The 26440-nt window shown below is 45.5% G+C and overlaps 1 protein-coding gene across 14 annotated transcripts in view; it reads right to left on the reverse strand.

The window, feature by feature from the left end:
* TENM4 (teneurin transmembrane protein 4) overlaps positions 1–26440 on the reverse strand; it is a 1162188-nt gene that overhangs the window by 211852 nt on the left and 923896 nt on the right. For 10 of the 14 annotated variants that reach the window (XM_086385810.1, XM_086385811.1, XM_086385819.1 and 7 more), the window contains 3 exons: positions 9185–9355; positions 1959–2173; positions 100–310 (listed from right to left, as the gene is read on the reverse strand). In XM_086385810.1, coding sequence (XP_086241936.1) covers positions 100–310; positions 1959–2173; positions 9185–9355 — 597 coding nt within the window. The remainder of the gene's footprint in view (positions 1–99; positions 311–1958; positions 2174–9184; positions 9356–26440) is intronic. The other 4 variants (XM_086385817.1, XM_086385822.1, XM_086385820.1 and 1 more) reach the window with 1 other exon arrangement.

The following is a 26440-nucleotide window of genomic DNA, read 5'->3' on the forward strand; positions in this document are numbered from 1 at the left end:
TATACATCCCGCTGTCAGCTTCAACCCCTAAGACCCCTGGTGTCCCCTCATCCAGGGAGACAATACCCCACGTGCCCCAGAGCGGCGGAGGTTCCTTACCGATGGCAGTAGTGAGAAAGGAAACAACTTCAGACTCCTTCCCGTCATTATAGAAAGCCAGGTGCCAGATTCCTGAATCCAAATACTGGATGAAGCCGGTTTCATGGCTAGAAGGGGGGATGGCTCCCCGAGACTGGCGCTGGGGCCCCTCCAGGCTACGTGCCTCCTGGGTCAGGAGCCTCCTTCCATCCAGCAGCTCCACAAAGTCAAACTGAAGCACAAAGAGAGCATAATTAGCAGCGGACCTGCTTCACCACCATTCTAAGTTCTTCAGGCTTCTCCTAGGGAGGACGCAGGGAAACACAGATGAAACAGGCAAGAGAGGCCAAAGCGATGCGGAGGTTGACCAACCCACTCCAACTCCTTCCCAGACCCCATTTTGCAAGGTGGGAATCTCCTGATCCGCTGGTGAGGGCAGCAGAATTAGTAGATTATTTTTAAGTGCCAGTTGGCTGTAATTTGGGGTGTGGAGAGTCTTCCTCTGGCTGACTCTACACCTCTACATCAATCAGGACAGCCACGCTTTTTTTTTTTTTTTTTTAGCTATGCTTTTCTGATGGGCATGTGATTAGAAACCCAGTCACTTTATGACTGAACTCCTCCAACTCCACGCAGGGGATGGCGGGAGGGAACCCTGGGGATCTAGGATGGGGCCCGGAGCACTCACTGGGTGTGCCTTAAATGTCAGTCAAGTGCAAAGGAAAATTTGATTTATATCTATCTTCCCTTTGTCAACGATCCTTTCTCAGTGCTCCAGTTTCAGGGAGCGGTTTTAGGGGAACTAAACTGGATTAGCACAAAACTCCATCAATAATTACATGCTGTGTCAAATAATACAATTTCCAATTGATCCAAGCCTGCTAGCATGAGAAACTCGAGGGAAGATAGTCACGCGGTGCTAACAACAGGCAGGTGGTGAAGTCCTACTGGTGAGCAAACCGAGCAACTGTCTACCTATCTATCTTTTAAGGGAAAAAAAAGGGTATTTATCCTGTCTCATGTGACAATGTCTAGGGACAGGAAACCCAGGACCAGTAAATAAAGAAATCAGGGGTCCAGGCTCTCTGTACTATTCTGCAACTCCGTCCTTAGCAGATGTCTCTATCTAGCTTTTACCTAGAAATTAAGTACCTGCTGGGGGTCACAAAGGCTACATTTGGCCAGGGAATGTCTGAGGACGCCTGTGACTCATGTTACTCCAAGCCCAGGGCAGGGAGGACCTCACGCAAGTCTGCTTGTCACCCATCATGACTGGCTAAGTGTCAGTCATCCTGCTTGAGTTTTAAAGGTTTTCTGGTGCACCTGTGTCCAGGTAAATGTGAAACCCTGAAGGAGAGAAGGGATGCAAGAGATGAGGCGAGGAACCTTTATTCTGAGCCAGGTCCTGTACTAGCTGTCTTCTAGATGTGGTTCTCCACTGTTCACAGCAGCCCTGCGCAGTGGGTATTGTTAGCAGCATCTGCTAGACTAGGAAACTTGTTCCAAGAGGATGTTACAGGCTCGAGGTTACACAGCTGATAATGAGAGGATTCAAACCCAGGTCCGTTTGACTCCAAGGTGCATGCTGTGCTCTCTGGATTGCATTTCCTGGATAATTTAACTTAGGAGACTGGGTACTAGTAAAAAGGCTATTGAGAGATTCCCTAGAATTCCTTCCTCTTAAAAAGCTCCAAGGATACAGCCCTACTCATCTGAAAGGCAGGGTCTGAGAGAGGGCAAATGGATGAATGGACTATAAAATTTGTGAAACTCCCTCCAAGCTCAGGGATCCAAGTTTCAGCATCAGGTTTCTTGACTCTGGTTAAGATTTGAGGTGGGAGCCCCTGGAGAGGAGAAGGGTACATAGGGTTCTGGTTTACCTGTGTGTGTGATGGAGGAAGGCCTTTTCTGCCATAAATGCCAACCAGAGCCGCCTTTCCCAGAGACACATTGAATTTCAGATGCACAGGATGGTCTATGAACACCTGAGATCTCCAGAAAGTGCCAGGAGGAATCTTCTGGGAAGCCCGTCTCCCCACGTCGATTTCTCCAGAGTCTATAAAACTGTCCTCTGGAAAGAAACTACTGGGCTTTCCTACCAAGACACAGGGAAGGGAAGACAAAAACATCACCGTTAGCCACAAGTGGAACCAGGGATCAGAGTATCTGAAGGAGCAGGGCTCTCCTCTGCCTCCCACCTCTTCTCTGCAACATTCCAGGGCCAGCCCACTCCCTGCCCTAGACTCCCCCATTGAGGAGATAGAATGTCCAGAACTTTTTTTTTTCCCAACGACGCTCAAATTGTTCTGCTAAAAATATGCATTCTTCCAAAGCAGAATGGGTCCTCTCCAAGGGCCATCTGTTTACTGCATAATTCTAGAGCTTGTTAAGATATATTTTGAGCCTAAAAATAATCACTTGCAGTCATATGAGAATAACTCTGCGCGTCTGAGCACCCGCGTGTGTGTAAAAGCATGCATGCTAAAAAAGAAAAGATAGAGGGAATGAGGTGCTGTTAATTTTTCAACTTAGAATGGTTTCCCTAGCAGTGGGAAGCATGACCTGAGCGGAGTCAGGTATTTTTCAAGTTCACTAGGATCTGAGAGACCAATTCTGGGGCTCAGACATGTGGATGAGGGGTTGTGTTGGGAGCAGGGGTAGGGATGGGGGTGGATGAGGAAGAGGGTACATCTGAACAGAGAAAACACTTCTGAAAAACGCTTCTTTGTCTGGGATGTAGGGCAATGAGTATCATTGTGCTGAAGGTGGGTAAAGCTGGGGAGATTTTTCAAGTTTAGGCACAAAACTTTTCACATACTTAGATTTCAACTCAGGCTGCCAACCCTGCAGGCCACAGGAGTGGGGGCTGGTTGAGAATAAGATCTCTCGCCCAATTCTGTCACCAGTCAGGAGAGTGACAGCTTTCTGGGGGCACCTCAAGTGCCAGGAAGGAAGGCTGCTTATCAAACTTCCTCTACATAGTAATTAAACACACTCACAAGTGAAAAATATAAACCCTAACTTCCTGCCAGACATCAGCCCTCCGAGGAGTTGGCAGGGGGCAGGAGGAGAGAATGGGGCATTAGAAGACCACCCTTAGGACATGAACAAGCCAAAATCAAGTCAACAGGCTCCATCTTATTTGTCATCAGAAAGCACCCCCTGGGCATCCTAGTTTCAAGGTTTGTTGTGTTGCTAGAGATGCTGGAAGAGGCACTTTCAAGACCAAGAATCCATCTGTAAAGAAAACACATTTGTGGGAACTTTTTATAAAAAGCATTTGGGGAATAAGAAATTAAAGTGTCTTTTTTTCCTCCCCCAGCTTTGTAAGATTCCTTACAAAGCACATTTGATGCTGAAATGGAGCTTGGCAGGGCATTGTTGTAGTCATAAAATATTTTACTGTTTGAAATAATAAAATTCAATTTATATGTTAAACTTCTCCATATGTTATCATTCCCTTATAAACTCCTAGGCAGAAACATCAGGTTTTTAGCTTCAAACCGTTAAATGTTATTTTAATTAAAAATATGCCAACAGAAAAGTTAAAACGCATGCTCTCAGTAAAAGTACCAGTAGTATTCTGTCATTAACATGGGAAAGAGCTTGCATTTAATTCCTTAATGGAAGGAATGTGCCCCAGACTTTTACCTTGAAAATGCAGACACATGCAAACCACCACACTGTGGTTCAAAGTTCAAAGACAGAAGCCAAATTCACAAAGCATTAAGATGGAAGAGAATCATTTTCACATTCTTCCTTATCTGACTTTGGGGTTCCTAATTCCACAATCCTTTTATAGTCCAGGTAGAAAAAGTTTACCCTTCAGCCTATAATTCTGTTAGGGAAGCAGAACTAAGAGGGAGTTATGGCACAAAAGCAGGATGAGTTCTGAGCTTTTTACTCCTAGAAACTGCATAAAAATAAGCCGGAGACTCCTAATTCCAAGACCTCATCTCCTTTGTGAGTGGGTGGGAGTCAGAGCTGATGGGATTTGAGAATTGTCTGCATTCAAATAATTCCTATGTCTGAGAATAAAGAATGAAAACTTCTCCCACTTTTTGGCATGCTGTTGGAGAGCCCTGTAGTGTTCATTTCCCCTCCAGTGAGCATGTTTTTCAGAGACAGCTATTGAATTAGCCAAGCTTTTAGTTTCACAGGGCAGAGGTCAAGTCCAGAGACTCTCCAGAGGTCTGCAGGCCCAAGAGGCATACATAAATTGGCTCTTACCCCCAGAGGAGTGGCAAAAAGGGAATAGTCTTTTCTAGCACTCAACTATTTCACGAAAGCTGGCCAAAATGGGAACAAAAAAATTTACAAAATTTATATTTGGTGTGTATACCATGTTATAAAAACAGTAAATTCTGGTCTAGGGCACAGCACCCCACCAGGACCCTGACTTTCTTGGCTGAAAGAATTAGGAATTAGGAGTCTTGAGCTTATTTTCATGCAGTTTCTATGATGGAGCTTAGGATCTGGAGCTTAGGTTCAAAAGCTAGGCCTAGAAGTCACCCTGTCCAGATCCTTAGGGAAGGGGCCATGGCCCTAGTCTTTTAAGGAAAAATTTGAGAGGGGAAGGAAAGACCATGCCCATCTTGGAAATTTAACCTTTATCATTCTTTCCCATCAGTCCCCAGTGGTTCCCACATTGACTAGGGATGAGATGAAAGTTTCTAGGAGGAGGGACCTGGAGCCTGCCGAGTACCTGTGGCTGGAGGGAAAGAGGCATGACACTGGCTGGGCTAAGTCAGAGTGAAACCACCTTCATCCTTTTCTGTCTTTTAGAAACCCTTACTGTCTTTCTCCAGATCTTATAACCTAAGAGTCTTCAGTCTTAATTCTGAGCACCAGTATGTGAGCACCAGGATAGAAAATATTCTACGACATGGCAATACCCACCAGTGGTGGAGTAGGGAGAGGGGGCAGAGGGTAGAGGCAGGTGGAGGTGAAAAGTCCTGTGTATATAACTCTTTTTATCCGTACCTATGTTCTGGAACACAATAATAATAACAAATATCAGTAGTAGCAATAGCAGTAAAGATAGAGGTAGCAGTACTAATGGTATTATCTATCATTCATTAAATTCCAACTATGTACCGGGCATTTTTACATATATTGGTACACTTAATCCTCACATTATTAAAATGTATATACTGAGGCTCAGAATGCGAAAGAAACCATTCAGAGATGAAGCCATTTGGGGTGCCTCTTTATTTATTAGAATATGGCTTCTCAGAACATCAAATTGATAAATTATTAATTAAAACTCTTCAAAGGTCTTTTCAATGGTAGCAGAGTATATTAACCCTGTTTAAGAGTAAAGATCTGATTTAATTCACAGTCCTAGAAGGCTAGATACCAAGGCTAGACCAGGAAGATCCAAGGCTCACTGGAGCACTTCCTGCCATCCTGGGATACAAAAAATTGACAGTTTTTATGAACTAGGATCCACACATAGACCCCAAAGTTAAAGGGAAACAGTATCTCAAAATATTCCTAAGGACACTATACAATGAGTGAGTGCCCCAGAGGCTTAACAAAGTACAAAGAGCTTAACTCAGAATTAGGGACCCCCAACAGCACAAGCTTCACAAGGCAGATTCTACTGGTAACCGTCGTTTTCTTTACAAAGACATACAGATTCAGGCTTCCCAGAGCAATGTTCTGGAAATAAACAATCGTGTCTAAAAGAATTTTCTCAACAAATTGCTGAAATGATTGGCTAGCTCAGTCAAAAATAAGGGAGAGTTGGAAGAACTAAGATCCCATGCACTTCCCAAATTCACAGTCTTTATTTTCTTGAACTGAGATTTATCCATATGGAGTCTAAATTCCTAATCAACCAACATTCTCCCCCTCCCTCTACCTTTTTTGGTTCTTTTCAATGCAATAACTCGCACAAAGAATTCTTTAGTTTCCTTAGCAACTGTTTGAAATTTATTTGGTTATCAAAATAAGCTGAGAGCCCAGCTGAGCCTGTATGCAGCAATTTGCATGGTTCAAACTGATGGGCAATTTTGATTTCATTGCAGAAAGAAGAAAATGCTAACCTAGCCCACCAATTAAACCATCAGAAATGCTTGTTTATTCAATGCTTTTCCCCCTTTCTCCATTAATGCATAACATAAGTTCTTGTGGTTTTACTTCAGAAAGCTGCTGTATTTGGTTTCCATCCCATGACAGCTCTGAAATGGTTATAGCCACTTTGAAAGTACAGAATACATTGCAGTTTGATGTTATTCTCAGAGACATGATGAGCCTTTAAAATACTGGGTTCATCATATACTTCATTTGTATAATTAAAAAATACACACCCTTTAAAAATATTTAAGAATGCCCCAAACTCTGTAGAATTTTTGAGGAAAGAATATTAATTAGTCTGGAATTCTGAGATTTCTAATGACAGACATGGAATGGCTTGGGATTTAAATGAATAAGAAGAAAAGGAACTCACATTTATTGAATACTTCCTCATAACCAGTCTTTGGAAAGATAGGTATGAGCCATCCTTGTTCCACAGATGAGGAAACTAAGGCCAAAGGAAATGGAGTGGCAGAGCCAATAAATGGCCAGACCAGGATGCAAAGCCTGGACTGTCTGGCTCCACGGCCCATCTGTCCTCTTCCTACCACACTGCTTCCCCTATCACTGTGCAATGGGACTCTACTCTTCATTCTGGAATCAGCTCTCTTCTCTGATACCCTCAGAAAGGACAGGAAATGTATGTTCACATCAGGGTTAGAAGATTTCCCCCTTGAGATATGTCTAAGGAACTAGATTTTTAACATCACAGTTAAAAACATAAACTGAGTCGACACTGCTTTGATCAAGGCAAAAGAAATTAAGAACCCTGTGACAGTCTCACATAAACTCTGGGAAGCTTTGTCCTCTGTTTCTCCAGACGGATGTATTTTTTTATCACAGTAATTGCTTTTGACGCTGACCACTTTACAGCATCACACTGCATTTTGGGGGTTTGTAAACAGGATTTCCAATTGCATTAGTAATGACAGATAATCCCTTTAAGCAAAAATATTCCAATGAGAGTAAACCAATAAACTGGTGCAATTTTATCTCTTATCTGCACCTCCTGCTCCTTAGGAAAAACAAAGCAAAATCCAAGCAATCCGCAAACTAATTTCATTAGAGTGGGAGATTTTAGATAGACCCAGGTCCTGTTTAAAGAAAGTTTGATAGAGATCATACAGAAAACACACATTTTTCTAAATGAGATCTTTGAGGGTTACACATATCTTAAATCTGCATTGGTTGATACTACTCTAAAGGCAGTTGTCATTTACGTATTCACCTATGGCATCTGACACTGTAAGCTGACATGGGAATCACAAGGCGACAGGCAGGACCATGGACAGAGCCAACCTGAAAAAACTTCTAAAGAAGAATCTGGTTAATCATGTGATGATGCTATTATTAATTTCACATGTAGAGCTTGTGAATTAGAACAGACTTTAGAGATAATATAGATCAATCACCTCCTTTTAATGAGGAGGAATATGAAGCCGAGAAAGTCTTTCAAGGGATTTGCTTAAGGGCATCATGAGTGGCAGCAGCTGAACTTGAACTCAGGGTTCTAGACTCCTAACCCAGAGTTCTTCCCATGACCCTATCCATGCTCCCTCCATATCCTACTAAGGTGCAAAGCAAGTGTAAGTTATTCAATGTCTTAAGTCTGAAAATCTTTATAAAGGAGAAGACTGGCTTTGCCCATCAAAATAGCAGGCAGAGGTTCTGATTTGGCTCTGTGGAAATGCCCTCAGTTTCCTTAAAGATGGTCATTGGTCAAGAGTTGATTTTGGACTTCAAGACCATTCAGAGGTCATGAATAACTGCTGTGACTAGCCATATGCTACTCTGTTAACCACACTGATCACTAGAAGACAAACTCTTAAAAGGACAGGGAAGCTCAGGAGCCACGACCCAAAGTTAGCTGAGATAAGAGGAAAGGCAGTGAAGGCTGGTGGCAGCTGTAACCACTTTGCTGACTAGGGTAACACCAGAAAAAAAAAAAAGTGGTCACATGAGAAGGGATGGTCACATTCCCTAGAATGACAACCAGCCTGGCTCATGAGCTCAGACCTCCTCGCTGGTGCCAGTTCTTGTGGATCTGCCACTCCTGGCTGACAGTGACAGAATTTACCAATAAGTTGGTGGCATGTTAGAAAGACCCCTAAGAAATTCAAAAAATGGGTCTATGGATGTCCCATTCAAGAATGCCAAACCCCAAATGTCACCACCACTTCCATCATTAATACAGAAACATCTGTATCTCATTGTACAATGGGGTTCCTTATTCATATCTCCTTCAGGGTCTTATAACCATGAGATGAGTCAGGTAGGGCAACTTATGGAGACAGCAAGAGCCCTGTGGACCACAGACCTGGGCCACGTCCCAAATTCCACTGGCAGTGTGACTCTGGCCAAGTCACTTAATCTATGTGGTCCTTAGTTTTTGCATCTAAAATGGCTGTAAACAATTATACTTACTTCACAGGATCTCTGTGAGGATTAAACATGAAATGTTCTTCACAAAAAGCTTTGAACAAACATACTGAACAAACACTAACAATTACTGCGCCTGGAGATGAGGAAACGAGCTCAGGAAAATTAAGTGACTTGCTCAAGGCCACGTGGTAGGAAAATGCTAGAACAGTGGGAGTGGTGTTTCCCTTAAACCACAAGGTCCAAGGATATTTCATGTACACTACACCCTCTACCCACCTTGCCACACACCCCACTCCAAGAGACGCCCATTCATGCCACAAGGCTGCCCCGGAAGGCATATCATGATCCCACACCATCAAAGACGGCCGCCCAGCAGTGTGAAAGCCCACGATGCTTCCCCTGAGGTATGGGATGGGATGCCGCTGAGCACCATGAGCCCTGCCCAAGCCCCGCGATGAGCTCACAGTGACGAGGAACTGCGATGAAGACATGGGTGGCCCGGCAGTGGCGTGGAGTGCAGGGGGATGGAGGAAGCACCAGGGCATGGAGCTGTGAGTCAGGCACATGGCGCGCAGGATGGCGGTCTCCTCGGCTCAAAGGCAGACACAGAGGACTCACGACACGAACAACACAGCGACCCTACCTTCTGCGGCTCCTTTGCCTTTCCTGTCAGGGATCTCTAACCCAGTGCCCCCTGAGGGATACAGGGAGACGTCCGTTGGCACAGGCCAACTGCTGGCTGTGTCCTCCGTGATCTCATACATCTGCCCCTCCATCGGCTGCAGGTGCCAGTTTAGGCCAAACAGGTGCATGGCTGTGGTGAGCAATGAGAAAAGTCATCTTTTTCTGCTGGAGGCGGAAACGGGACTCCCAAGCCATAGGGGAGGGCAGGTGGGGGTGGGGAACACGGGAATTCAGTTCAGTTCAACACAGAGCCCCTGGAGAGAGCTCTGGGTGCCACGGAGGGGACTGGGCCACAGGGATGACCCGGGCACGGACCCTGCCCTCAAGGGCTCACACTCTAGGGGTGCAGGGAGAGGAGCAGGACGGGGGACTTTCAGGAGGTCTAGGCCTTTTGCTTTAAAAGATTAAAAATAACAATCTACAGGGGAAAACGGCAACTTGTTTCATCAAGGCTTAATTTCCTTAATATAAAAATAATGCTTACAAATAATAAGCAAAGTCCAACCACCCAGTAGGAGAACAGGCATAGGAGATGGGCAGACAGTTTATAGAATAAGAAATGCACCTGGCTCTCGGCTGTATGAAAGGACTCTCTACACATTACTCAGGGTAGAAGAAATGGAAGTTAAACTTTGAAATATGGTTTTTCATATATGGTTTGGCAAAGATTTTTAGAAGGCTGAAAATATACAGTATTGGAAGAGAACAGGAAACAAGCACTCTCATACTCAGCTGGTTTGGTGTGAGCATAAGCTGGTACAGACCTTACAGAGAGGGCAGTTCGAGAAAAGCTATAAAATAAAATACCCATACCCTTTACCCTGGAACTCAGAGATTCCAATTCTCCTCCAGATATGCTCACATTTACACAAAATTAGGTTTGTGAGTGCATACAAGGTTATTCACTACAGCATTGCTTGTAATAGCAAAACATTGGAAAGTGAAAGTCGCTCAGTCATGTCCGACTCCTTGCGACCCCCATGGACGATATAGTCCATAGAATTCTCCAGGCCAGAACACTGGAGTGGGTAGCTGTTCCCTTCTCCAGGGGATCTTCCCGACCCAGGGACCAAACCCAGGTCTCCTGCATTACAGGCAGATTCTTTACCAGCTGAGCCACCAGGGAAGCCGCAAACACTGGAAACCAGTCCACAAACAAGGAGCCAGACAAGTTACATTCATCCAATACACTGTGTGTGTGCTTAGTCACTGAGCTGTGTCCGATTCTTCTCGACCCCATGGACTTAGCCCACCAGGCTCCTCTGTCCATGGGACTTTCCAGGCAAGAATACTGGAGTGGTTGTCATTTCCTCCTCTAGGGGATCTTCCCCCACTCCCACCGCCTCAGGGATTAAACCTGCAACTCCCGTGTCTGCTGCACTGCAGGAGGATTCTTTACCTGCTGAGCCACTGGGGAAGCCCATACAATATACTGTGCAACCATAAAAAAGAATGAGAAAACTTTTTTATACATTTTTTGGGAAGGAAAATGGTAACGTGCAGAACAATAATACACCGCCAGTATTCCTGCCTGGAGAATCTCATGGACAGAGGAGCCTGGCAGGCTATAGGCCATAGAGATGCACAGAGCTGGACACAACTGAAGCGATTTAACACATGCTCAGGACAAAAATACAAATGGAGGGACTTCCCTGGTGGTACAGTGGATGTGAATCTACCTACCGATGCAGGAGACACAGGTTTGATCCTGGTCTGGGAAGATTCCACATGCCTTGGAGCAACTAAGCCTGTACACCACAGATACTGCAGCCCGAAGGCCTTTGCTATTCTACCTTTGGGTTAAGAAAAGGATTCTGTATATAGAGTCTGAGAGGATATGAAAGACACTGGTAACAGTGGCAACCCTCTAAAGGAAGAGATGCTAAGGGCCTGGGAAAGGGGACTGATTCACATTTTACATTTCATCACATATCTGTTGCACATTTAGATTGTCTGCATTTTTGTAATTTGGGGGAATTCTGTGGTTTTGATTCACATGCATGCATTTCTGTTTTAAAAATTTCTTTGCAATGTAGTAACTGCTAAATAGTCTTCTGCAGCAATCTAGAAGAGATCAGTAGACACTAAAGAATGGATACTGTGCCTTGAGATATACAGTGCTCTAGGCAGCATGTTTCCAAAAAGGTTTGTGAGCTAGTACAAAGTGAAGGCGCTCAGTCGTGTCCGACTCTTTGCGACCCCATAGACTGTAGCCTACCATAGACTGTAGCCTACAGGCATCTCCATCCATGTGATTTTCCAGGCCAGAATACTGGAATGGGTTGCCATTTTCTTCTCCAGAAATGTGTGCCTAAATCCCATTCAGGATCTAAAGCTTGAGCCTTATCAACAGTCCATACTTACCGCTTCTGGGAGGCCTTCTCTGATCCCCTACATACAGAGTTAAGTACTACTCCAGTCCCTGACTCCACAGCACCTTGTGCTCAGTGTCCCTCCTTTGCTCAGTTGATGAACATTTTCTAAAAGCCAGGACCCGTGGCTGACGCTGAGAGCCAGAACCAAATCAGATACTCCCTGCTTCCAAGAGTTCAGAGGTAGGGGAGATGGACAAGCAACAAAGTACATTCAGAAGGACTGGAAGGCCCAGAGGCGGCGGTGGCTGACCCAGTAAGAGGGCCAGAGGAAGACAGCAAAGGACCAATCGACAAGAGATATGAAGGCCCACTGTAATTGTTTTTACAGAGGACCAATGGCTTGCTAGGCAGTGTCCTGGGTAATTTGCATACATTACCTCTAATCCTCACCCAACTCAACCAGACCCAATTTACAGATGTGCATACTTAATTAACTCAGAAGGTTAATTAAAATTATGATAATTATGAAACTATGACTTCTTGAGTGTTTTCCATGTGCCAGGCATTGTGCTAAAAGCAGTAAATACAGTATTTCCTTTAATTCTCACAACAGTCCTAGAAGGTGATAATCCCGTTTTTGCCGATGAAAAGACACTAAGACACAAAGACTTCAATTTACATGGCTAACAAGTGGCCTCGAATCCTAGCCTAGAATCCCAAACTCTTTGAATCCTGAAATCACAAACCATCTCCCTCTCTGGCTAGAAAAGTCAGGCTCTCCCGACTCTGCCATTCTGCCTCTCACTAGCTTTATCCAACAAGGTGGGTGGGCATTATAAAGACACCCTCCTTTACACAGGAAGCTGACTCTAAGCCTCTTACATGTCTTTTTAAGGCAGCAACAGAGGATCCTGTGAAGTAGACAGAAAGTTGTGTTATTTAGCCCCAGTTTGTGGAATGGTCACTGATGGTGGTCTTGAGTGGTTGTGTGACTGTCTTCAAGATGCAAAAACCTGTAGAGAAGAGCGGAGCGCAGCACAACCTTCTGACTCCTGGTCCAAACAAAACCCACTGAGGATGCACACAAGTTCGGCTTAACCAGGACCGTGTACACTGGTACCAGAGATGCGATCTGACCCTCTGCTTTCTCTTTGGTTACTATGACACAGGGGAAAGTGTCCTGGACTGACGGCAAGAAAACTGGCTTTGAATCCTAACTGCCACTTCCTAGCTAAAGTATTCTTATCTGAGAAGTGAGGATAAAAATATTTCAAAGAATTATTACATCATATGTGGTCATATAGGGCTTCCCTGGTGGCTCAGATGGTAAAGCGTCTGCCTGCAATGCGGGAGACCCGGGTTCAGTCCCTGGGTTGAGAAGATCCCCTGGAGAAGGAAATGGCAATCCACTCCAGTACTCTTGCCTGGAAAATCCCATGGATGAAGGAGCCTGGGAGGCTACAGTCCATGTGGTCGCAAAGAGTCGGAAAAGATTTCACTTTCCCTTTCTTCTTTCTATGTGGTAATATGGGCTCTCGGGTGGCTCAGATGGTAAAGAATCTGCCTGCAATGCAGGAGATCTGGGTTTGGTCCGTGGGTCGGGAAGATCTAGAAAAGGAAATGGCAACCCACTCCAGTATCTTTGCCTGGAAAATCCCAAGGATGGAGGAGCCTCGCGGGCTACAGTCCAGGGGGTTGAAAAGAATCAGACACGACTGAATGACTAACAATTTCACTTTGGGTGATAATATATGGCAAAGCATATTATAAACTGTACCCATGTGTGATTGCTGTATTTTATAACCATTATATTCATACTGTTGATGATACTGATAAAACAGTAGCTCACATTTATAGAGCACTTTTTAGGTACCAAGCACTCAATGAAGTGCTTCAGACTGCTCTTTACTGTCCCTGTGTAGTTTCTAATAATAAAATTCACCGGCCTGTTAGAAGTGACTATGCTGCTACTTCTGGGGCTGAATTAGCTCACAGTTCTGCTTACCTTCTTACCGTTTCAATCTATTTACTGGCAACTCCAAAGGTAGTGGAAAAATTGCCTGAACTGCGGACAACTCAGATATATGCAGTTAAATGAGCAGGGCTTCGTTGCCTGTTAGAATCAATTATCTCATCTAAGTGTGCAAAAAGAGCTGTCTTGTTAAAAGGTCAGGAGAATTAACTAATCCCACGATGAACAGACTCTCACAGCTTTGTGAAGAGAAATATTTTTATTGTCAAAGCTACCTCTTATTTTAATAAGATGCAAAAGCAAGTTCTTGCTTTAAAAAAAAAAAAAAAGTAGGCGGAGGGGGAAGAAAAGCCAGTGAAAAAAGTATTCCAGGTGAAAACGCTAACAAGATCTGGCGTTCCAGGGCAGTTAATTAGGGCACAGCAGCCCACCACTGGACGGGGGAGGATGTCGGCTCCCCTGCTTCTCAGCCTGGCCCCCCACCCCCCACCGGTGATCATAAATAGGGGCCCCCACAGCTGTGAGGCTGGCGGGTCTCTCGGTCAATCTGCAGACGTTGTGCTCCTGGAAACCAGCAAGGGAAGCCAGGTCTGGATCCAGCTGTAACTGGACTCTCAGGAGACCCAGTCCTCCAGAAATAATTCTGGAGGCTGGCGGTAGGCAAGTGAGTATGGGGCCACCAAAACTGGGCTGAGAAATGGCCGGCTAGAAGGTAAGATATAGAGAGATAAGGATGCAGAGTCAGAGAAGCCAAGTTCCACAGGTAATGTCATCTTAGCGCCAGAATGAAAGGGACCTTCAACCTGCGATCCAGTCTTAAATATGTCATGCTAGGGGCCCCTCAACTCTTCTACTGTACTGTTTGATGGCTGGTCAATTTTACACCCAATGGAAAGACAGAAGGAAGGAAAATGGTTTGCTCTGTTCTCTTCTCAAAGCACACAAAGCTTACTTGGTCAGAGACTGTCCAAAGAAAACACAAGCTCAAGCAACCATTTTTCTTTGTCCTTGATAACAATAACAACAGTAACTCAAAACCCGGTATAAACTGGAGTGCATACATGCATGGATGCTAAGTCACTTCAGTCACGTCCGACTTTTTGCAACCCTATGGACTGTAGCCTGCCAGGCTCCTCTGACCATGGGGATTCTCCAGACAAGAGTACTGTAGGAGTGGGTTGCCATTTCCTCCTCCAGGGGATCTTCCCAACCCAGGGATCAAACCCAGGTCTCTTATGTCTCCTGCATTGGCAGGCAGGTTCTTTATCACTAATGCCACCTGGGAAGCCCACCTGGACTGCATCAGTTCAGTCACTCAGTCGTGTCCGACTCTTTGTGACCCCATGAATCGCAGCACGCCAGGCCTCCCTGTCCATCACCAACTCCCTGAGTTCACTCAAACTCACGTCCATCGAGTCGGTGATGCCATCCAGCCATCTCATCCTCTGTCGTCCCCTTCTCCTCCTGCCCCTAATCCCTCCCAGCATCAGAGTCTTTTCCAATAAGTCAACTCTTCGCATGAGGTGGCCAAAGTACTGGAGTTTCAGCTTTAGCATCAGTCCTTCCAAAGAAATCCCAGGGCTGATCTCCTTCAGAATGGACTGGTTGGATCTCCTTGCAGTCCAAGGGACTCTCAAGAGTCTTCTCCAACACCACAGTTCAAAAGCATCAATTCTTCGGCGCTCAGCTTTCTTCACAGTCCAACTCTCACATCCATACATGACCACTGGAAAAACCATAGCCTTGACTAGACGGACCTTTGTTGGTAAAGTAATGTCTCTGCTTTTGAATATGCTATCTAGGTTGGTCATATCTTTTCTTCCAAGGAGTAAGCGTCTTTTAATTTCATGGCTGCAGTCACCATCTGCAGTGATTTTGGAGCCCCCACAAATAAAGTCTGACACTGTTTCCACTGTTTCCCCATCTATTTCCCATGAAGTGATGGGACCGGATGTCATGATCTTAGTTTTCTGAATGTTGAGCTTTAAGCCAACTTTTTCACTCTCCTCTTTCACTTTCATCAAGAGGCTTTTTAGTTCCTCTTCACTTTCTGCCATGCATACTACATGCCATATTCTTAATTTATAGTAATCAATGTAATCCTCATGGAAAGATGGGTTGAAAAACCACTGGCTCACAGGTACAATGGAATTGAGTCAGGAGACGGACAGGCTCCAGGCTGCTCAGCTTCTTGCCTGTGGACAGAAACTTCCTAATAGCAGAAACTCCGCAAAGGCAGGATGATGGAGGAGGCTGGGCCCTGACTGGATAAGAGATAAAAGACCACATATTCCTCATTTTCAAAGTCAAGGAGACCGTCCCAACTACACATGCGCAGAAGGGCTCCTTGAAGGTCAAAAGAGAAGGGGTGCTACCCCATAGTAAGTGATGTCAACTACCCATAAGTCTCTTCGCTAGAGTCCATCTTGGTTAAGGGATGAGTACGCACACAGGGGAGGATCCTGAGACACCAAATACAGACTCAGAGCCAGGCAAAGCAAAATGATGGGCCAAAGGAAACCAGGAAGGCATGCCCCATAAAAGTGATGCAAACCACCACCAGGGCGTGACTCTCTCTCCGTATGTGTCTATCTGCACAGACTGTACTCTCTTTTCCTCCTAGTGAATGCTTGTTTCACTACTTTCCATCTTTGCGGGAGTTCTTTTTCTGCAAAGCTGAAGGGCCAGGGCCTTGTCACCATGGGCCTAGTGGCTAGGATTTGGTGCTCTCACTAACGTGACGTGACCTCAGTCTCTGGCCAGGAACCCAAGCCCTGCTTCAAGCCACTGCAGGCTGGGACCACCAGAGATCAGAAATGAAAAGAAACTGAGCTATGGGGATATATTTTTGATATACTTCAGAGTAAGTTACCTAACACCACAGAGCTGGTATAAGTTTGAGGTGAAATTTCAAACTCAGGAGTCTGTGTTCCCCAGCCAAGATTCCTCTTTTATATAGTTTACTTTAAATAGATTAAAATGGGTAATAAAGGCTGAAATGAATCTGTGAGGGTCCCCATGGTGATAATATTTCTTACCCCACAGCAGCCCTCATTTGCAGCTGTGGACAGCAGTCAGTGCATGCTATCCAGAGGACTTGGAAGTAACCCCCAAGTATCCCAAAAGGCTCAGAAGTATACACGGTCCTCTTCAGTCTGCTTTAAGACCAGGCCACTGAAACAGTATAAATTATAATCATCGTAATCCCCTTTTCCAGAGGAATTAATGGTAACCATCAATGTACATCACAGGATTATCTAAATTATACTCTGAGGTATTTATACAACTGTGTGTACAAAACTCTCCCAAGTACATGGAAAGTGATCTAAATAATGAACGTGATACTGGTGTTCCCTTTAAACTAGTTTGTAATTAAATAAAAAGGTGAAAAGATGTTAAAGAGTTCAGAAAAAGGCTGTGGAAAGGTAGTGAGTTCACAGGATCACCCACGCTGAAATGTTAATGATTTCTAAAAGCCAGGAGCTAGGGTGGGAGAATTTTCTTATTCCCTCAGTTGTGGTCCCTCTGATCCCAGGGCTGACATTTTCCAGTCGCCTTTTCCTGCCCAGCAAGACATGAGAGAAGGCTGGGAAAGTGCAAGCTCCATCTTGACATTTTTAAGAAAAACGCCCAATAGATGTTCAATGTTGACAGTTCCCCCCTCCCAGCACCCAGGCAGCAGGAGGCAATTAACAAAGTCATTGTGCAGGAGTCACCAATGTGCACAGGAGAGGTTCTACCGTCACAAGACGCTTCCCTTCCCCAAATCGAAAGCACAAAGCCACTTGCATTTGTGAATCAGCAGCTCCAGGTAGTGATTAGAGATGAAGCTCTAATCAAGAAACTGTTGGCTCCAGTGGCATTTTTTTTTTGGCTTCAAAAGGCAGCGGGACCCAACCAAGGTGCACGGCTACCTACTTTTCTGTTTAAGTTAGTGCCCAATTGCTTGTTGTTTGTTTTTAAATAGCATCATTTCTGTAAGCTATAACTCACTGGAGTTCTCCTATTTATGGTCCTGTAAGGTGGAAAGCACAAAGCAAAAAGGCGAAACAGTAACAACCACAAAATGACAGTGTTTCCTTCCCCAAGTTCTACCCCTGGTTTTGCACCAAAGCCACAACATTCAAAGGCTTCAAGCTTAGAAGTCATATACACAGAGCTGTACACTGCAGTGCATTATTAAGAAAATCAGAAGCAATGTAGATGTCTTAAAACAGGAGAATGACTGAGCTAAATTATGATACAGGGACTGGATGGAATGTAAGCTAATCATTATGAAAAATAACTGATACTCCTGAAAGATGATGCTGTGAAAGTGCTGCCCTCAATATGCCAGCAAATCTGGAAAACTCAGCAGTGGCCACAGGACTAGAAAAATCAGTTTTCATTTCAATCCCAAAGAAAGGCAATGCCAAAGAATGCTCAAACTACCGCAAAATTGCACTCATCTCACATGCTAGTAAAGTAATGCTCACAATTCTCCAAGCCAGGCTTCATGAACATGAACTGTGAACTTCCAGATGTTCAAGCTGGATTTAGAAAAGGCAGAGGAACCAGAGATCAAATTGCCAACATCTGCTGGATCATCGAAAAAGCAGGAGAGTTCCAGAAAAACATCTATTTTTGCTTTATTGAGTATGCCAAAGCCTTTGACTGGATCACAACAAACTGGAAAATTCTTCAAGAGATGGGAATACCTGACCACTTGACCTGCTTCCTGAGAAATCTGTATGCAGGTCAAGAAGCAACAGTTAGAACTAGACATGGAACAATAGACTGGTTCCAAATTGGGAAAGGAATATGTCAAGGCTGTATATTGTCACCCTGCTTATTTAACTTCTATGCAGAGTACATCATGTGAAATGCTGGGCTGGATGAAGCACAAAGCTGGAATCAAGATTGCCGGGAGAAATATCAATAACCTCAGATACACAGATGACACCACCCTTATGGCAGAAAGTGAAGAAGAACTAAAGAGCCTCTTGATGAAAGTGAAGGAGGAGAGTGAAAAAAGTTGGCTTAAAACTCAACTTTCAGGAAACTAAGATCATGGCATCTGGTCCCATCACTTCATGGCAAATAGATGGGGAAACAATGGAAACAGTGACAGTCTTTATTTTGGGGGGCTCTAAAATCACTGCAGATGGTGACTGCAGCCATGAAATTAAAAGACACTTACTCCTTGGAAGAAAAACTATGACCAACCTAGACAGCATATTAAAAAGCAGAGACATTACTGTATCAACAAAGGTCTAGTCAAAGCTATAGTTTTTCCTGTGGTCATGTATGGATGTGAGAGTTGGACTGTAAAGAAAGCTGAGCACCGAAGAATTGATGCTTTTGAACTGTGGTGTTGGAGAAGACTCTTGAGAGTCCCTTGGATTGCAAGGAGATCCAACTAGTCCATCCTAAAGGAAATCAGTCCTGAATATTCATTGGAAGGACTGATGCTGAAGCTGAAACTCCAATACTTTGGCCACTTGATGAGAAGAACACTCATTGGAAAAGACCCTGATGCTGGGAAAGACCGAAGGCAGGAGAAGGGACAACAGAGGACGAGATGGTTGGATGACATCACCGATGCAATGGACATGAGTTTGAGTAGGCTCCGGGAGTTGGTGATGGACAGGGAAGCCTGGCGTGCTGTAGTCCATGGGATTGCAGAGAGTCAGACATGAGTGAAAAGCTGAACTCAATTGACAATGAGCAATGAGGGCAAATGCTTATCATGTAATTTTAAGGGGGAAGAAAGTAGGACACAGAGTTGCATGTTTTTGCGTGCATAGTATGTTTATAAAAAAACATCTAGAAAGACATATGTAAAAACGACATCAGGCTTTGAATCACAGTGTAGGATGTGTGACAAATTTTCTGCACTGATTTCCAAACTCATTTCCATGCTGTTTACCTTAAAAAGGAAGTTCTACAACCCAGTCTCAGGAGGAGCAAGAGCACAAAAACGATGACAGCAGAGCGGGGAATCCCGGTGTTGAGTCTACGCCACAGGCCAGACGCTTAGGCCAGGGGGATTCCATACGTATTTCATTCAGTCCTTACATAAACCTTGAGAAAATGATCAGCATTCCCATTTCACAAATGAAGAAAGGGGAGGCTCATAGAGGCTTCATGATCTTCCCAAAGACACCTCCCAAGATACTTTCCATGTTTACACCCTGACTGCCATAGGCATGGCTGACCTCCACAGTCAAAACCATGCAAAATCAAGTGACTTTGGCAGGATCAGTTGTCAAATGGGGGTCTATCTGGAGCCTTCAGAGCTGTATCATTTCCTAGGGTCCTGATTCTGGATAAATGACTTTGCCTTTCTGAGTCTCAGTTTCTCTATCTGTAAAAGAGATAGCAATATTACATTAAAGGATTAAATGGAACAACACACATGATTTGTTTAGAACTGTGCCTGGCACACAGTAGGAACAAAGCAAACGGCAGCTGTCATCATCGCTGTCATTTTGCTCTGATTTTCCTAAATTCAAGATCCCTTGAAAGACCTGTTTAAGCCAACTCTGCCCATCACCTTTCCTTCTCTCCATACATGGCCCTTAACTTCCCTCCCATGCCAACTGCAAAAATGCCAACTGAAAATTCCTTTGAGTTGAGGGCTTTGGGCAAAGGAGCTCGAGATATTTGCCCAATGGATAAAACAGTTTTTAAAAGCAGAATCAGTATAAAGCAGCCTGACAGGATCCTACTGGTGACTACGTGGGGCTAATTTTAAATCAAGTAAATATATTGCCTTTCTTCCCATCTCTGGATAAACCTGACTGCAACAATCAGGGTTACTGTCTCTCACCCCCAAATTAAGTGTTTTCTGGAGAATGGACTCTGGCACACTTAATCATTTTTCTGCACCACGCAATGCTGTGGGGAAAGGAGGCCTTTCAGCAAGGATTTGCTGGCAGCCGCTCGATATTTCTGTAAAACAAGTTGAGGAGGGGATGGGTGCTAGAAAAGGGGGCGGTGGGCACAGCCACTGTCAGTGCAGAGATGAAAGGTCAATTTAACTGGAGGGCATTGAAAACTGGTGACACAGCAAGTTGTAGGGGAACTGGGGCTGGAATCTAATTTGTGCAGAATGGAGTAAACAGCTATTATTGCAGTAATGGAATTAGAAAGCTGTCTTCTCGGGGCACCTTTCACCCAACGGGCTCTACTAAGACCTCTTCCGTGCATGACTAGTCTAGGGGTTGGCCACCTCCACCACCCCTTGGACGGACCTCAGCCCAGTAATCCAACCTCTTCCCGCCCTGTTGTGCTGCTTCCAGACTCAAGAAAATGAAGGCATGAAACACACTGGTTACGAGCACAGGCTTCATAGCCACGCAGCCCTGGGTTCCGTTTCTGGTTCTTGTGTTTACAGTTCTATGACTTCATTCCTGTTATTCAACTCCATTGAGTCTCGGGGTCCTCCTCTATAAAATGGTGATAATAGTGTCTAGCTCCAAAGAACTGCTGTGAAGATGGAAGAACGTGTTTCACGAGCTTATCGTGCTGCTTGGCATTCGCTCCAATCGACTACCAGAGGGTAAGCGTCTATGTATCATCATCACCATCATTTGCAGTGTATATTAAGGTTTTCACTGAGAAGGGAAGTAAGGAGATTTCTTGAAGAAGTGGAGAACTCTTTTGAGTTTTTGCTTTGGTTGGCGGCTGTTGAGGGGGACGGGTATGGATGTTGTTCTGACTGAACCTGAGTCCTGCTCACTGGGGAGATGGGACTTAGGCTTGACTGGGGCAGAGGCTGGAACAAGGCTGAGCCCAAGTCTCTGAATTCATCACTGGGAGTCCTTTCCACTAAATGACGCTGGCACTGAGTCACAGCAGAAAATGTTGTGAGAGCAGGAAAGCCCCGCTCAGGGCTTGTGGCTCCAACGGGGGCTGCACTCTCAGACCAGAGGAGTCATCTTCTTGAGCCTAAAGTAGAGGGAATGAACCCCTGGGGCAGGTGATGTCAGCCTACCAGGAGGCCCTCCCTCCAAGGCAGGGATCACGTTCTTGTCTCCACCAAGATCCCAGCATCTGGCCCACAGGAGAGAAGGAGAAACAGAGGCAAGGAAGGAGACAGACGTAATTAGGACCGTTACTGAGACGATAACCGCTTCCTTTATGAAACATCGCACCATGTGCCTGACACAGTGGGGGAGGGCGCACGTTCATTCCGTCGTTTAATCCCACCACTTTTTAAGCAAGACTGTATCTCCACTTTATGGATTGCGAGGACCTCAAAACAGAGTGACCAAGTAGATATTATTAACCTGATCTTGTATCTCTAGAAAACCAAGGTGCAGAATCACCCATCATTGTGCCACTTGTCATGGCGGCACCAAGACCCAAACCCGGGTTCTGGGTCACGGCACGCCCTGAGTCCTTCGCAGACCACTGTCAGAGCCCAGGGCAGCCCTCCCCGCCATCCTGATCAGAACAACATGCAGCTTCTGAGTAAATCACGGCCAACAGAGCAGTCAAGGAAGCGACGCCACTGCAACTCCATGCAGCGGAAGACACACCACCTCCCCTTCAAACTCAAGGTGTCACTAAGAATCCAGTAAGCAGAGACACTCCTGGGGTCACAAGCCCATCTAGCTGCTCCTGCTGGGGTGTGAAGCCAGCCCTGCCCTAGCAGAGCTACACAGCCGGCCTGGGAAACCAGGGAAAGTGCCTGTCATTTCCCTAGAGGAGGCAGAAGGCTGGTCTGGAGCTCTCTAGGTTCCCTTTCTTTATGGTGTTTGCAAGCAAGCACCAAGGCTATTCACTGGGCTATCTAAAGCATTTCTATAAAAGGTGTCTCAACTTAGCCAAGGACCAGCCTCTTATGTGTGAGGCCTTGTCCCCGCCACCGAACCATCAAACGGGGCTGAAGCAACCGGGGGCTTGGTTCTGCCTTGGGAGCTCCAGCGGGAGGATGTGCCTGTTGCTAGGTTCCATTTCCATAGCTACTAGAGAAATGTCCTGTCGCAGGGCTCCGTGAGGCACCCGCCCATCGCCTGGTTTCCTTTGGCAAACCAACCACGTAACTAGCTTGCTTTTTTTTTTTTTTCCTCAGTGATCAAAGTCAATTAGGAGGTGGTCCCCGCTGTACCTCTAAATGGAGTTTTAATTTGTGTATATATTATTAGGATAGGCCTTTCCCCTCCGGAACAGTCAGTTCAGTGGGAAGAATGAGGGCGGACAGCTTAACACTGAGTCTGCCACCTGGATTTGTAACGAGGGATGCTATTTCTTTATAATGAGAAGCGTTTTGAAAGAATGTGGTAAACTCTCATGGAACAGAGTGTGCAAGTGTTCCTCTTTTATTCACCACAGCTTCCCAGGCTCCTGCCCATGGGAGTCTTTTCTAGCTCTTTGGAGTTAGACTACATCTTCGTGCCTCTCTGCCGTGTCTGAGCACAGAATCAGGCACTCAGTTCTTGGATATTCTAGGGACCCCTGGTTTGACTCAGCCCTTTGGCTAGGAAGTTTAGGACAGCCTGGAGCTCCAGGCACCATGTTGATGATGATGATAACCACAGCTGCTGTCATTAACGATACCAAGCACTCTGCTTAGTGCTTGATAAACGTGTCGGTGTTAGTTGCTCAGTCGTGTCTGACTCTTTGTGACCCCATAGACTGTAGCCTACCAGGTTCCTTTGTCCATGGGATTTCCCAGGCAAGAACAGAAGAATAGGAGTGGGTGGCCATTCCTTTCGCCAGGGGATCTTCCCAGCCCAGAGATCGAACCTGTGTCTCCTGCATTACAGGCCGATTCTTTCATCTGAGCCACAAGGGAAGCTGTTATCAATTAATCCTTGCAAAGCCATACACTGTAGGTACTACTGTTATCCTCACTTGCAAGAGGAGGGGACTAAGGCTCTAAGAGGTCCGACAACTTGCCCAAGGTCACACGTTTCATAAGCGGCAGAGTCACTTGAGATCTGAACTGAATCCAGACTGCCCAGAATCTGTCCCCAGCCACTATACATACACTGCCTTTCTGGTTAGAAGTGAAACTGTGGAAATGACAAAAATGGAAAATAAAAGAGATCTCATTATTACATGGACCTGCCGTACTGCTCAAACTCTGTTGGTGATATTTCTCATGAGGCTAGAAAACTCCAGCATTTGGAAGGCTTATCAAGTACAGTACCCGACACTCCTCATGGCTTCTCCCTGTCCTGGAGCCTCTGTTTGTGTGGGTTTCTCCTGTTCCTTGAACACTCTTGTCCATCCAGGCCCCAGCCTTCGCTGATGCAATGCCTCTATGTGGAATGGCCATTACCTTCCCTATTTTTAAAATCATTCTCCCATCCTTCAAGGCCTACTTCAAACCTTGACATCTTCTGTGAGAATTTCCACCGTAGCCCATGGTCATAAGTGCCCTCTGCTCTCCCATCCGTCCCGGTTCCTACCCATTACTTCAGCACCTCTCCTGTGTCCACTGCCCGGACAGCCTGTGTCCAGGTGCTCCCTGATACTTGATGTCTCTGCTGCCCACCTATGTGCCCAGTGGATCAGATCTGTAGAGAAAGCCAGGCTCCCAGCTCTCGTCTTAACCAGCTATGCAACTGGAGGTAAGTCACCTAACCACTCTGATCCTCAATTTTTCTATCTGTAGAAAGGGAAAGGATATAAAATCATCTCCTGGGGTTCTTATAAGGATTAAATTTAAGGAAAGTCCTTCATAGATTATCAAGTGTATTGAAAATATAAGACATTATTATTATGTTGCTTAATCAATGAAAGGAAGAACACCCAGGTTTAATACACAGACTAATGCAAAGATTTACATGGGAAACTTCCTATGCAGCCCCAGACTGACACAAGTAGGGATATGCACAGAACAGTTTAATAAATTTAATGCTTTATAGAAAAGTGAGGATGCATAAACAAGTTTCGAAAGAAGAGTTTTCAGGTAAAGAAAAATGCTACTTCTAAAATTCTCATTTTGAGTCTTTGCTACCTCACCATTCTACCTCCTCTCAAATATCTTTTTTGCCTGCATAGTGGGCAGAATCATATATGTGCTCATATGCACAGAGAGACTCGCACAGTAACACACACACAAGTCCAAAGAGCCTGTCCTGCTGTAAAATTCTACAGATGGCCTGAATGGTAAAATTTAGGACAATGTGATGAAACGCAGGCCAGAGCACAATTAATGATACTGGCATTTTTTTTCCCTCTTCCCCCTCTGGAGGCTATGAGCAAAATCTAACTCCAGGCTCAAAGGTGCAATAAATCTAGCTGTCTGCCAAACACTAGCAGGAAAGGCCTCCTCTGAAATGAAATGTTACACTGGTGACAAGCTAATGCCACAGCCCCACGGAGCCTGGAGGACAGCGAATCAGATAACACGAGGGGCCAGGGCTCAATAAGCAATGTGTATCAAGGTCCCTGATGTCATCTGGGCCTCCTCTGCTCTCCAGTCCTGGAGCACTCTGCGTGCACACCACAGCTCCACTCAATGCCACGGATACCCGTGGCAGTCCTGGCACAAGGCACGTCCCAGGGTGGGGTGGGGGCAGTCGTGGATACTCCATTTTCTTCCATAAGAAAAGGTAATTTCTCTCTTAGTAAGGAGCTCCCTGCATCCTCTCAGCAGCTCAGATCGGTAAACCACGCCAGTCCCACCCCAGCCCGACTCCAGCTCTGGGAATCGCAGCGCACACTGTGAAGAGGGCAGGCTCTGCGGCAAATTCTGGCTCTCGCACTCACTAGTGATGTGGCCTTGGAAACTGGCTTGTTCTCCTCAGGCCTTAGTTTCTCATCTATGAGATGGAAATAAAAACAGAATGGAACCTAGCACATGGCTGTGCTGTGCTCACTCGCTCAGTCGTGTCCGACTCTTGCGACCCCGTGGACGGTAGCACACCAGACTCCTCTGTCCATGGGGATTTTCCAGGCAAGAATACAGGAGTGGGTTGCCATGCCCTCCTGCAGCGGATCTTCCCAATCCAGGGATTGAACCCAGGTCTCTCTCCTACATTGCAGGCATATTCTGTACCATCTGAGCCCCCCGGGCAGCCTAGCACATGGCTGGTACTTGACAAATGTCTGCTGGATGAGTAGGATCACTGAAAGCTTAAATGAGAGATACATGTAGCAGAACGTGGCTGGCACGTGGTTAGCTCTTGATGCATGTGAGCTGCCACCTCTGTTAGATCAGAGGAGGTCGTGGTAGGGAAGAGGGCAGAGGACATCCCTGGAGAGGATGGCAAAGTCCCCTTGTTTGCTCTGGGCCTCAGGGATGGAGTGTGGCAGCAGGGGAAGACATCGGAGGAGGGCTCTGAGAGCCAGCATCGTCTAATTACGGAACACAGGACCTGGAATCATAAAACCTGGTTTCTAGACCCAGCTCCATGACTTAGCTGTCCTTCCAGGTAAACAAGCAATTTAATTGCAGCAGGCCTCAGTTTCCATATCTGGGGTTTGCAGGATTAAAAAAAAAATGCAGTTAATAATCTTCTACAGTGCAGGGATGTTGGGGATGACTGATGGATTTGAAAGACCTCATGTGAAGGCAAGGGATTTCTTGGGCATCTGTCCAGTGGAGCCTCTGCTCTAAGCGGGGAGGCAGTCTGCATCTTCCTGCAGTCCCCGTGGTTTCTGCAGTTCAGCACTGAGAGCCTTCAGTAACAGAGAGATCGAGGCCCATGCGAAGTCCAAAGCACAAATGGGTATTTTAACGCAGTCTTCTGAGATAGGTGCCAAAACAGCCAACATTTCTATCTAGCGTCCCTTGCCTTTGTTTGGACTGTTCCATCTTCCAGAAAGCCATTCCTAGCTTCTCTTTCAGTGTCTTCCTTGATTTACAAGGCTCAATGCCTTGGGGAAATTTTATCTGATCTTCCTGACTACAATGAATTGCTCTCTCCTTTGGACTCCCACAAGGATAAGGTTCAAACCCCAGTAACATGCTTTTATCATCTGTCTA

Source organism: Bos grunniens, chromosome 29, assembly GCF_055505025.1.
Source record: "Bos grunniens cultivar Pamir isolate PY7600 chromosome 29, Bosgru_T2T1.0, whole genome shotgun sequence".
Lineage (NCBI taxonomy): Eukaryota > Metazoa > Chordata > Mammalia > Artiodactyla > Bovidae > Bos > Bos grunniens.